The following is an 11,445-nucleotide window of genomic DNA, read 5'->3' on the forward strand; positions in this document are numbered from 1 at the left end:
ATTTGCTCCCTGCACTGGCAGCAGGCTGAGGGGATGCTGCATGGCTCTTGGGAACCCCACAGCACCCAAGGCACTGATGCAACAGGCACCCTAGGCATGCAGCTCCCCACTGCCTTTCTGCAGAGGGACTGCCTGTGAAGGGCCCTCCCTGGGCCAGAATGTTTCCAAATCACTAATTATTTCATCTGAACACAAGGGAGTCTCTTTCTATGGTTATTTAGCTCTATATTTCCTAATCCAAAATTAACCTTAGTTAAAAAAACAGCTCACAAATCTGCAGTGCCATGCAAGCAGTGGCCCCTTCCATCTATCTGTTGAAAAGTTAAGTAGCATGAACAACAGACCAAACGAAAGTAGGCCTTGGGACACTTTGAAATGGCAGGTATTTGCATGAAATATAATTAATCTGCTAAACCAGCATCCATCCCTGAGCATAGATGCTGATTGCTTCATGATGAGTTTAACCAGAATGGTATTGACTCTACTGTTTTTTTCTAAGTTGTTATATACCCAATATTTTATTTTGACTCCTCTTTAGATTAGTAACTATATAATCACTTCATTAGTTTATTTAGATTACATTATTTTAGGAAATTATTGTTTAGATCAGCCTTGTCCTTCCCATCTATCTGTGCCTTCCCAGAATTAAGTAATATCTGAGGAAACCAATTAATTGCAACTCGACCGCTGTAATGGGATCTGCTCTACAATGTGGCAATATCTAATGGAGTTTTAATTTCCCTATGGTGAGTCAACATTTGCTTAAAGAGAGAAGACTGTTAGAGCAAACAAATGCCTGAGGCATGCATAGCTTCTTCCAGGTCTGTGGGACTAAACAGGCATCTTGGGGCTGCTACTTATTTTGTTGGGGGTAAAACTCCCAGAGAGTCATAGCTGGAGCATCAAAGAACATCCCAGTTGCCCCCACAAGCTAGGTTTCCCATGGACTTGGAGAACATCCAGCCCTACATGGCTCTCAGGCTCTAGCCCCAAACATGCAGGGATCCTGAGCGTTAAAATGAACTTACCACTCAGTAAAGGTTTGACAGCTCTTTTTCAATGCATGGTCTCCCTTAGAAAATATTTCTGTAACTGTCCTGGATCCTTGCAGTTGCACCAACAAGCCCTTGTCACGGACTAGAAGCCCATTGTGGTGAGGAGCTAAAACCAAAAAGTGTCATCCTTAAGGTACCTGCTTTAACTCACACGACACAGGGGATAGCAGAACTTAGAATAAGATTTTTTCCATTAATTGCATTGTTCAGAGGATTTAGTACCATCAGAAGTGCCATTTGGGATTCTGGAGGCAGGCAAAGAACCCAGAACCCTTTGAAATGTCCCTCCCTTGCTCAGTCCCTATGCATCTTTGCAAACCTCAGCCTGCATTCTATTGACTAATGACTGTTTTGCTTGGCAAATGCTGATAAACTTCTGAAGTCAGTCTGCTTTTCCCAATTATCTGACAGCTTAAAAGATTTGAAACAACATTATGATGCAACCAATTTCAGCAGCATCTGATCAACAAAAAGGAGGCCACAGCTACCTGACAGCAAGCTGGTGGTTATTTTTTATTGCTAAAAGAAACTGATGGCCTCAAACATTCATACACATATTTATTTTTTTGTTTAAATGTCTCATTCCCAGGTTTTTTTTTTTTTGGATCATGCAGGGAAATAAAGTTTTGCAATTCTTCTTCTCATAATAAGTCTGTCTAAAAGTGATGTTGCTCGTTGTGTTGAAAGATGGTTTCATTTTCTACTCAAAATTGGTATGAAAAATTTGCCTTGCCAAATGAACATTGTATACTGAACTTGTCAAATCCTCTCTCCTGACACAAATAAAAGATAACATTGGGTGGCAGCATGTAAAACAGCACTGACAAGACAGCTAGGATGGAAGCAAAGAAATGCATATTTTTCTCTCTCTCTTCCTGAGAAGGGTAAGGGAAAGATCCAGGTGAGCAAATGCTGGCATGTAACAACTAAAAAGGCATCATCTAAAGACTTAACAAGCCATTTCAATATAGGTTTTAAGATGAATGTGATTCCATTTCTGATTAGCAAAATCATGACAAAAGTCTCAACTTCTTCCAGACAAGCAAAAAAAGCTGCTAAGTAGAAAGAGTGGCTGGATGAAAGGGGTGTTCAGTTAAAAGTTCACAACTCTGCTGTGGAGGCTGGAAGGACTACTTTTAGCACTGCTGAAAATTATTCCAAGTATATTTAAAAATATATAAGGTAATGATAGCACTTTCATTAGATCTGCAGTCAAACCATGGAAGTGATTTTTTTTTTCCCCTATTAAAACTGTTGATTGAAGGCTGTTAGCTATTTATCAGCCCAAAATTACATTTCTTCTCTCCTAGGGGGTTGCCTCTTAAAAATCACAACAACTGCCTAGTTAGTAACAAGAAAAGACTCCTAAACCTGCAGTTTTGGATTGGGGGGGGAAGGAATACAAGCATGAAACACAGATTGCACCTTCAAATCCCCAATGGCATCACGCTTCTTTGTTCTGCTAAGAAAAATTAACCTCAATCTCGGCTCAAGGTCCCCCGATTGATTATCATAGTCATTTAAATACTGTAATCTCATTTTCAGCATCAGGGAAAGGGAGCGAGAAGAAGAAAAAGAGAAAGAGGTGGGGAAGCGAGGGGGAGAGAAAGAGAAAACAGAATAAATTATCTGACAAAAGGAAAAAGGGCCTTTCTGCTTACGGAGCCTATTTCAGATCCTTCCACTTGATTGGAAAAGTTGATGAAGTTTAAATGAAGCAGAATTAGAGGCTCAGGCCACTGAGTATTGACAGGGGCCCATGGAAGAATGTGCAATTCAATAGGCCTGATTTCTGTGGAAAACAGGGGAAAGGCCTAAATGGTATAATCTTCAATCAAATCTAACATCGACACTGACAAGGCAGGGTAATGAGATAGGCCAGATCAGGCATGTTGGTTAAAGAAATTAATCCCTCTCGCTGCACCAAGAGTTCAGCTTTGATGCCTATTGTACAGACCCCCATCCCAGCCTATCTAAATGCTAACTAACTGCGAGTGTGATCTGGGACTGTGCTTTTCATTGCTGGGGCTAATCTGATAACAATTTTAGCTCCCTGATTGTAGCGGCAGAGGTAGCACAGCAGCCCCTCGCAGTGGCACGGCAGAGAGGGAGGAGAGGGCCAGAGCATGAGGATGATGCAGCCGCCCCAGTGAGGGGAAACTTGCTCTTCTACATGTGTTAGGGCTTTAACACACCGTAACACATGGTAATTAGTGTAGTTACAGTCGCCTCCTGACCAGCTGACTGATATCTCCTGGGAAGATATCACTGAAGGGGCTGGGCACTGAGCGGGAGGGTGATGTAAAGAGCAAATGTAAAGGGATGTTGGGAAGTTGAAAAGCATGCTGCAAACAAAGGGGCTATTCTACCTGGGCAAGCACTCCAAAGCTTGTGATTAAAACCATCTTTATTTTTCAGGCAAGTTTGCTCTCCACTAAGCAATACAAGGTTTGCAATGTTTGCTTTTCTGACTTTTTTCTCCCCCCATCCTGGGAATTACAATATTCTTTTTTAATCAGGTTTCACTTGTAAGATTTTTAGGCACAAAACAGCACATTGGTTTGCTTGGGGGGGAAAAAAAATCAAACTAGAGATATTTCCCCTGATACTGAAGTTTTCTTAAAGGCTGTTGTTGGAAATCTAATAATAGAGTCCTACTTTCATTTATCTATGCTACTTCAAATAAATGTGAGAAGTCAGTACTTTACAAAGTACAAATGGTTAAAAAAGGAAATATCCTCAGAAATGCAGGTTCTGTCTAATCTGTACGATGTGAGCAGCCAAGCAAGAACAAAACAATCCCTCCAAGATGACAAAGGATTCTCAAATTCAATAATTAAGCATAAGAGCATCTCTAAGAATTTGCATGGAAAACAATCTGCCCTTGGGGAAAGTGTGGCTAAAAACTTGCAAAAATGCGGCACTGAAAACATTGGTCCCGGTGATTGCCCTGAACGTGCTTTGTTTGCTTTATGTTCTGCTAGGCAGCACTCAAAAAGAGGGGAAATGATTGTGGCAAAGGTTTAAGAATTAAATTTTTGCCTTTTTTTCGGGCAGTGGCCCACAAGTTGCCTGCCCAATGCCCTCCTGGCCAGGACAGTCCTCAAGAGCCTCTGCCAGCTCTTCTTCTGTACTCAGGACACTTTCTTGTACCGTTTCCAGAGAAAGAGAGATTTATTATTGGTGGAGAGGGAAGCTGAGGATGGAGAGGAAACAGGGAAGAAATATTCCTGTGCTCTTACAGGTTTTAGCTGGGTCTCTGGTGCTGCTCTCAGCCTGCTGGGTTCAGTGTCCCTGAGAAGGTTTAGCAGGTAGCAGGATTTGGAATATTCCTGACTTTCTGCATGGTGTCTTTGATTTGACTTAGTCTGAAAACTATCTCTTGGCTTAATGGTGTTTGAGGCCAATGCCATAAACTGGTGTTGGCTCTCTCCTGAAGTTTCTTAAATCTTTCAAACAATAAAGCCTGAGTTTTAGGTTCATCATAAAAATTTATGTCCTGCTGCAGCTCTGGATGCACTGTGAGTGTGTGGATCCATTTGTGACCTTTTTTTTTCATTTGGGGGGGTTATTTTCCCCTCTTCTGCCTATATTCTATCCTCCTCTGGCTTAATTACTGCTTTCACATCCCAACAACTCAGACAAGAGGCTGTGTATAGATGGTGTCTGCTATAACAACGTTGCTATTAGGGTCATAATGTAACAATTCGGTCTAATGGTTATTATTGTGTTGGCTGACTTCAACAATACACTCTTAAATCAAAGGGCCTTTGAAGCTTTATTTCCATTGTATTAGACAAATAAACATTGAAGATTTTCACAAACATAAAAGGCATTCACCTTGTAATGTTTCTGGGCTTATTAGTCTCATCAATTTGCATTGTTTTGTTCGCATGAAGGATCAAAATGCCCTTTTGCTTGTTTTTACATATTGCATTGCAGATCTTGAGGGTGAGCAGCTACCAAGGTCTGGTGGTGCTGGTGCTGTCCCTCTGCCTGCTGAATCACAGCTGGCAGTTTGTAGACTAAGTCCTGTCTTCTAATAACCAGGAGAAAAACCCACTACTTTCATTCATGCAGAATGTTTACTTGCCTCTTGGAAACGCCTTATTTATTTTAGCGGTGTCTGTGCACAGTGTGGGAGGGCTATAAAGCTCATAAGCAGTTTAATTTTTAGTGTACCAAATAATTCATTTAAAAATCTTAAATGAGTTCATGCTGAGAAGAAAACCCTTAGAAGTCAGAGCATTGGCAAGACAAAGCTCAGAACCAAACCTAATGATTATTTGACTAACCAGCCCTTCATTAGTTTATTTCTCTAATGAATTATAGAGCTGTACTGTGCAGACATTCTGGAATACATTTTTAAAAGCACAACACTGGCCTTAGACTGCAAAAATATAATAGTAGTAGTGATATAATAATAATAGTAATAAGCACACAAAATGCTGCATAAACACTAATTAATCCTCAGCGTCCCCAAGCAGCAAGCACAGAAGGCAGGATGCTTAGCACATGTAGTGATTGCAGGTAAACAGCATAATTAACACTAAATAAAAGACAACCATATTCCAAATACAGCTGATGGTACTTGTGTCTACTCTGCTCTGTTACAGGCATTATTCACCTGAGACAGACCAACTAAAATCTGCTCCCTAACCAAGTTTTCAATAGACATATTGATTCCAAACAGCTGAGAGCAAGTATTAGGAGAGAGAACAATTTAAAATCCAGGAGGCTGTGGCACAGGGCTGTGATGGTGTCAGGGGCATTTGACACACCTGGGGCTCTTGGTCAGCACTGAAGCAACTGTGAGAGCTTGGCTGTAGCTAAAGCCACAGATCACTGGAGGAGAGTGAAGAGAAGAGAGACCATGTTTGGTGTGTAGGTGCTCTGTGGAGAGGGAATGATTTAGCTCTCTGTCAATCCCAGCCATTGTGCAGACACTACACCTGCATGGTTTGGATAGCTCCTGCAGCTACTGTCTGAGCATCCAGTGATGAGTATATTTTTAAAGAAGCCTTTATTTTATCACCTTCCCTTCCTGTGCAGGTTACCAGTCCTTGCACAAAGGTGGGTGAAGATTATAAAGGTGAGTAGTGTCTCCTGGCTGTGTCCTGGGAAAGGGCTTGCCAAGATGGGAGCACTGGTCGAGGTTCACCTTGGCTCCTTGATACAATAGCCCCGGGAGGCGTAAGTGGGTTTGGAGGGAAGATTTGGGAAAAAAAACTCCCACTAAGCAAGGTGAGGGTTAAAGGCTCATCAATTGAGCACAACATGCAGGTGTAAAAGCCTTGTTACAGTCACAATGCAGGTCTATTAATAAGAGCCTCAACTTCAGAGTGATAGAAAACCTGCCCTTTCAGTAATTACTGCTGCAAGAGATGTTTGTGATACATGCCGTTTACAACTCGAAGTTGTAGTATTCTTTTTCACACCATGCATTTGTCAATGTTTGTCTCCTGCATAAGCAGAGCTTTTTTTTTCTTCCATGATGTGACACTAAATTTTAGTTTAATAAAATGTCCCTACTTGCTTTTCTCAGCTCCCCTTCCTACGAATTGTTCCAGAAACCAAACGGAATTTGCAACAGCTCTCAGCAGTGCCTTGCTTTGTGACAAGTCAGACTGCTCAGAAATACTTCATGATAAGGTTCAATAGGCATGAAAGGAAAAAGAAAAAATATGGTGAGTGATTTCTGCCTTTAGTTGGTACCCACATAGTGAGCAGAGTCCCATGCCCACCCAGCCAGTGCCTGAGCTGCTTCCCCCAGGCATGGAGCAGGCTCCCGGGCAGCTCTCCTGTTTCCCTTCCCTAAAGCGGATAGGGCAGTTCAGCCCCCCTGTCCTAGCTAATCCTTCCTCTGCTTGGATTGCCAAGGCTATCAGTGTGCCAATTCCTGTGGTTTTGGTGAGTTTGTTTGATCATATATTTTTCTTCTGACTGAAGCTGCTGGAATTTTCCTGACTAAGTCCTGTAGCTTTTGTTCAATCTTATTAACAAAAAAGAAAAAAATTCCATCCCTCAGGGATGGAAAGAAAAGCTTAGGAAAATGAGCCTTAAATGGTCTGGCATCCAGACCAATAAAAAGAGTCTGGCATCAGTTGTCATGTAAATAACATGCTTTAGAAACAAATACTGTGCTTTCCAGCAGCACTGAAAATTTCTGTTTGCTAAATCTGGTTCTTCCACTGCTTGGCAGACTGGGATTGATTCTAGCACCAGCTTTTCCGAGCCTACAAAGCACCAGCGCTATCCTCCTCCTCCTCAGAACTGCCAGGTCTGAAACAACTTTTTACTGTTGAGAGTTGCTGTTGGGGCTCAGAAGGGGAGTTGGACACCTCAGCTCTGAAGGCATTTCACGGAGAGCAGTTTCTCACTTTGTGTGTCCCCTGATGGCACTTTACCAGGTAAGAGGATGCTTTGGCAGGTGGGTCTGGCAGCTGGGATTTCCCATGTACATTTGCACACCAGGGATATTTCCTACTCCAGGCTGGTGACATGATGACTTTGGCAGTGATATGTTGAGCATAATTATGGCACAGTATCCAAAAGATGTTAATATAAACATAACCAAACTGATGTGAGGCACTTTTCCTGGAGTGTGTGTCAGGCGTGCTGGGGGTTAAGTGTGGTGAAGTCTTCATTCCTGCCCAGAGCTGGCTTATTTTTGTAACACAGTAGTTATCAGTAAGTTTGTACTGAGAAAAGTGCTTGGCTAAGGCTTTTACTGGTAAAAACAAACCAACCAAAAACGCTTTGCTCAGATTTTTACTGGCATCAGTAGATGAAATACTTTCCTCAAGTTTTATGCTGCAAGCAAATACATATTGATAAACTGAATTAATTCCCTGATTAATTAAAACACATCATACATTCTACCAGAGAAAAATAGAGCATTCGTCCTTAGAAATCTTTATGTGAAAAGATGGTGTCTTGAATCTGTGATAGCCAGTGTGTGTGGACACATCCCAGGGGGAGGATGGGGCTGGGCAGAGCTGAGGCAGGAGGGCCAGGCAGAAATGCAGGCAAGTGCCTGTGGAGTGGTCTCTGTTTGCATACATGATGCCTCCCACATTTAGAAGATAGGTGAGAGAACTGGGAGAGAAAGTAGGGAATCCTCTTATTAGCTGCTGCAAAGTTAGAGGTCTGTCACACTTGCAGCAGGGTTTTAGGGACCAAGGCCTAGTTGGAGGAAGATCAGGGACTATGTATCCTATCCATCACTACTGGGGTCTCAGGTTCTTGTATATTTGCTGTCCAGTGAACCTTAATGACAGCTGTTGGAGCTGTGTGTTCCTCAGTGCCCTCCCACAGCTGCCAGAAGCACCTGTCCAAGCAGCAGTTGTCTCAAAACCTTTTGTCTCTTTCATCTAAACCAACTTTGTGCCCTTGTTTTTCAGGTGGCACTGCACACTGCATGAGAGTTGAGACCTGTTAGTCCTCCCTTTCAGCAGCTCTCTCCAAAATGCCTGGTCCCCAAGGGCTCTCCCAGAGGGGGATAGAGATCCCAGGCTGCAGTTGGAAGGACAAAGAGGAGATGTGGCAAAGGACTGATGCTGTGTGCATGCCATGGTGCAAATGGGACTAGATGAGTGCCAGCACTTGTCTGGTAAACTGCCATCCTGTCACTGTCACCTCCTGGCAGCACAGGACACCCTGTTAAATTCAGCATTCAGTAGGACATGATGCAACATGGGGAGGCAATTCACAGGGGGTCAGCAGTCTGGTGCACAAACTTTGCTATGTAGGTTACCATGAGGTGAAATTACTGATGTTGCCAAGAGCAAAAGCATTCATGTTAAATAGCTCAGTTACTCTGTGCTAAAGGATTGCGTCAGGTGGATGCAGCTGCCTTACTGTAAAGGAAACCCTCCTGCAAGGAAGCCCTGAGAGAATAGTTGTCCAGAATCCTAAAATTTAATACTACTTCTTCTCAAAACTTGCTTAAAATTTAGCTTCACCTGGCCAGATAGCAGAAATCCAGATTTGGTCTTATTACAACATCCCATGGTTTGTAACTGCTCAGAATTCCCACTGCAATGATGCTCTGCAACAGTTATGCTGAAAAAAACCAACCTCGAGGCCTAAGCTGTGGCTGAGCAAACTGCTGGACCTGAGGGGAAAAGACATGGACTGAGCTCTAGGGACAGACAACGCTTGGCCGAATGTTCCCACCCAGCCAGGCAAAACTCCCACATAAATCACCATAATCTTAATGGCCACATAGAATCTACTTGCAACATATACACTACAGCAAAGGGGTGGCCCTTCATAGGCTTACCCCAGTGTTATATTTGTAGACCTGGGATTTACTGGTGCTGACAGGTGGTTTATGCCTATTTCAATTTAAATGCAGGGTGAAAATTAAGTACAATCAACCCAACCCCTGCAATTATGCCCCTGCATACCTTAAATGCCTTCATGTATATTTACATAAATACCATCACAGTCTTCTGATTCATATTCATACATCACCTAAAATTCTATTTGCTAGTGCACTTTTATAAGAAAGGCAGAAACAGTTTGGAGGGATGGGGAAGACAAGGCACAGGGATGTCTCCAGCCCAATGAGGTTTGGCCTGCCTCTGTCCACACCAGTTCTTTCTAGGGGGCAGCTGAGGGGAGAAAATGGTGCTCTGATTCCACTTTTAAGCAAAGGTACTGCCACTTCCTAGCAAACTTATGGGAACTAGTGAAAAGAAAGAAAGTAGAAGTTTGGCACTATAGAAAGTGGAACTGCTTTGCAGTTATGCTGCAAAATCTATTTTTTAAAAATTGGACTTACTAATATGATTTCTAAATTGATTTTTAGAGTTTCATGAGAAAGAAAGACATTCAACCTTGCAAGATTGAGATTAGTATTCCACATTTTTATGGACGACTTCCAAGCCTGGTGCTGCCAGAATGCCGAGGGAAAGCACGTGAGTAACCACCGCAGCACAGCCTGAACAGCCGAATTTCACCTCTCACCGCTCTCTGCTGTGGAAACTCCACGCTTTTGGACAGCGCTGGCTGCCCTCGCCAGGAGAAGAAGGAAAGTGCAGCCACTCAGACCGGCCGGTGGCCGCTGCACGGAGGCTGCCGGCGCCTCCCTCCCTCTGACCCCTCCGAAGCAAAGACCCCGGTACCCGGGCAGCGGGGGGTGTTGTGGGGTGGGATGTGTGTCAGCGCCGGGCCGGCGGCGTGTCCCCTGTGGGGACTGGCATCGGGGAGAGCCGGTTGGGGAACGAAGCTGTTCTGCGAGTGCCATCCAGGGGACGAGAGCTGCACTTCAGCTACAGCTCGGGGAGCGGGGCAGGGGGAACCCAGGGAAGGAGGAACGGGTTGAAGCGTGACTTTCTGTGGTTGTTGAGTGATAATTAGGAGGAGGCAACCGAATTGAGATGCCTGAAGGTTTATAAAGCCCCTCGTCAAGCTCAGCCTATCCCCAGGATGAGGGTACACTTGGAGTTGATAAGAGAAGTGTCAGAAGTTTGTGGAGTGACTGTGACCTCCGCAGCTGGTCTAAAAATCCTGATTTAAATGGTTTGTGTCGCCTCCCAGGACTTCTTCACTGCAGAGCAGTGGCAGAGAACAGCCCCAAGGACACCTCAGACCTTGTCCCTGACCACCCCTCAACTGTGGGGCTATTGCTTGAAGAAAACCAGCTGAGCATTGGAGGGAAAACTCATTCCACGCTGCTGTTGGTCACCATCCCGAGGCCACTGAGCATTTAACAGCGATAAAACACCAAGGAGCTGTGAGAAAACTAATTTTCCCCTCCTTGTCATATAAATTAAGGGGGGGGAAACTTGTTTTAAACTGGTGTCATCCTCCTGGGGCTCTTAAAGGGAAACTTTTCTGCTGTGTGGCTGTGCTGGGACCCAGGGCTGCCGCCAGGACTGTGACATTCCCCACTGCCGGGGTCTCATTTGCTGTCAGTGGCACTGGGGTGAGGGGGATGAGGAGCAGAGATGTGAGGGGATAAGGAAGAGGGGATGTGGGGGGAATAAGGAGCAGGGCAGAGACAGTGGCAGGCCGGGGCTCACCTTGAGGATGCGTGGGTTGCGTAGCATGCTGTCCCGGGCCACCCCCAGCCGCTCGTTCTCACTGCCCGGCTCCACGTCGGCCAGGGTCAGCGGCCGCCGCGGAGGTGCAGCGCTGCCGCTCGCCATTCCGCCGCCCGGCCCGGGCCTCACCAGGCCCCGAGCTGTGTGGGGAGCTGTGGCTGAGGCTGAGGGCTCCGGGAGGGCTTCGCCGTGGAGCTGCAGCTCCCGCCCGTGAGCGGGGACAAGCGCGGGGAGGGGAGGGAGGGCTGTGTGGAGCGTTGCCCCGTCTCCTGGCAACCGCCGTCGGTCCCGCGCTGTGGTGGGTCCGGCCGGGGCCGCTTCCGTCGGAAGGAGGCGGG

At 45.0% G+C, this 11,445-nt stretch overlaps 1 protein-coding gene across 2 annotated transcripts in view; it reads right to left on the reverse strand.

Annotated features, from left to right (window-relative positions):
* CFAP77 (cilia and flagella associated protein 77) overlaps positions 1-11,437 on the reverse strand; it is a 60,570-nt gene extending 49,133 nt beyond the window's left edge. For both annotated transcript variants that reach the window (XM_062011793.1, XM_062011792.1), the window contains exon 1: positions 11,087-11,437. In XM_062011793.1, coding sequence (XP_061867777.1) covers positions 11,087-11,212 — 126 coding nt within the window. In that variant the 5' untranslated portion in view covers positions 11,213-11,437. The remainder of the gene's footprint in view (positions 1-11,086) is intronic.
* Positions 11,438-11,445: the final 8 nt, after the last annotated feature.

Source organism: Colius striatus, chromosome 19, assembly GCF_028858725.1.
Source record: "Colius striatus isolate bColStr4 chromosome 19, bColStr4.1.hap1, whole genome shotgun sequence".
Taxonomy (NCBI): domain Eukaryota; kingdom Metazoa; phylum Chordata; class Aves; order Coliiformes; family Coliidae; genus Colius; species Colius striatus.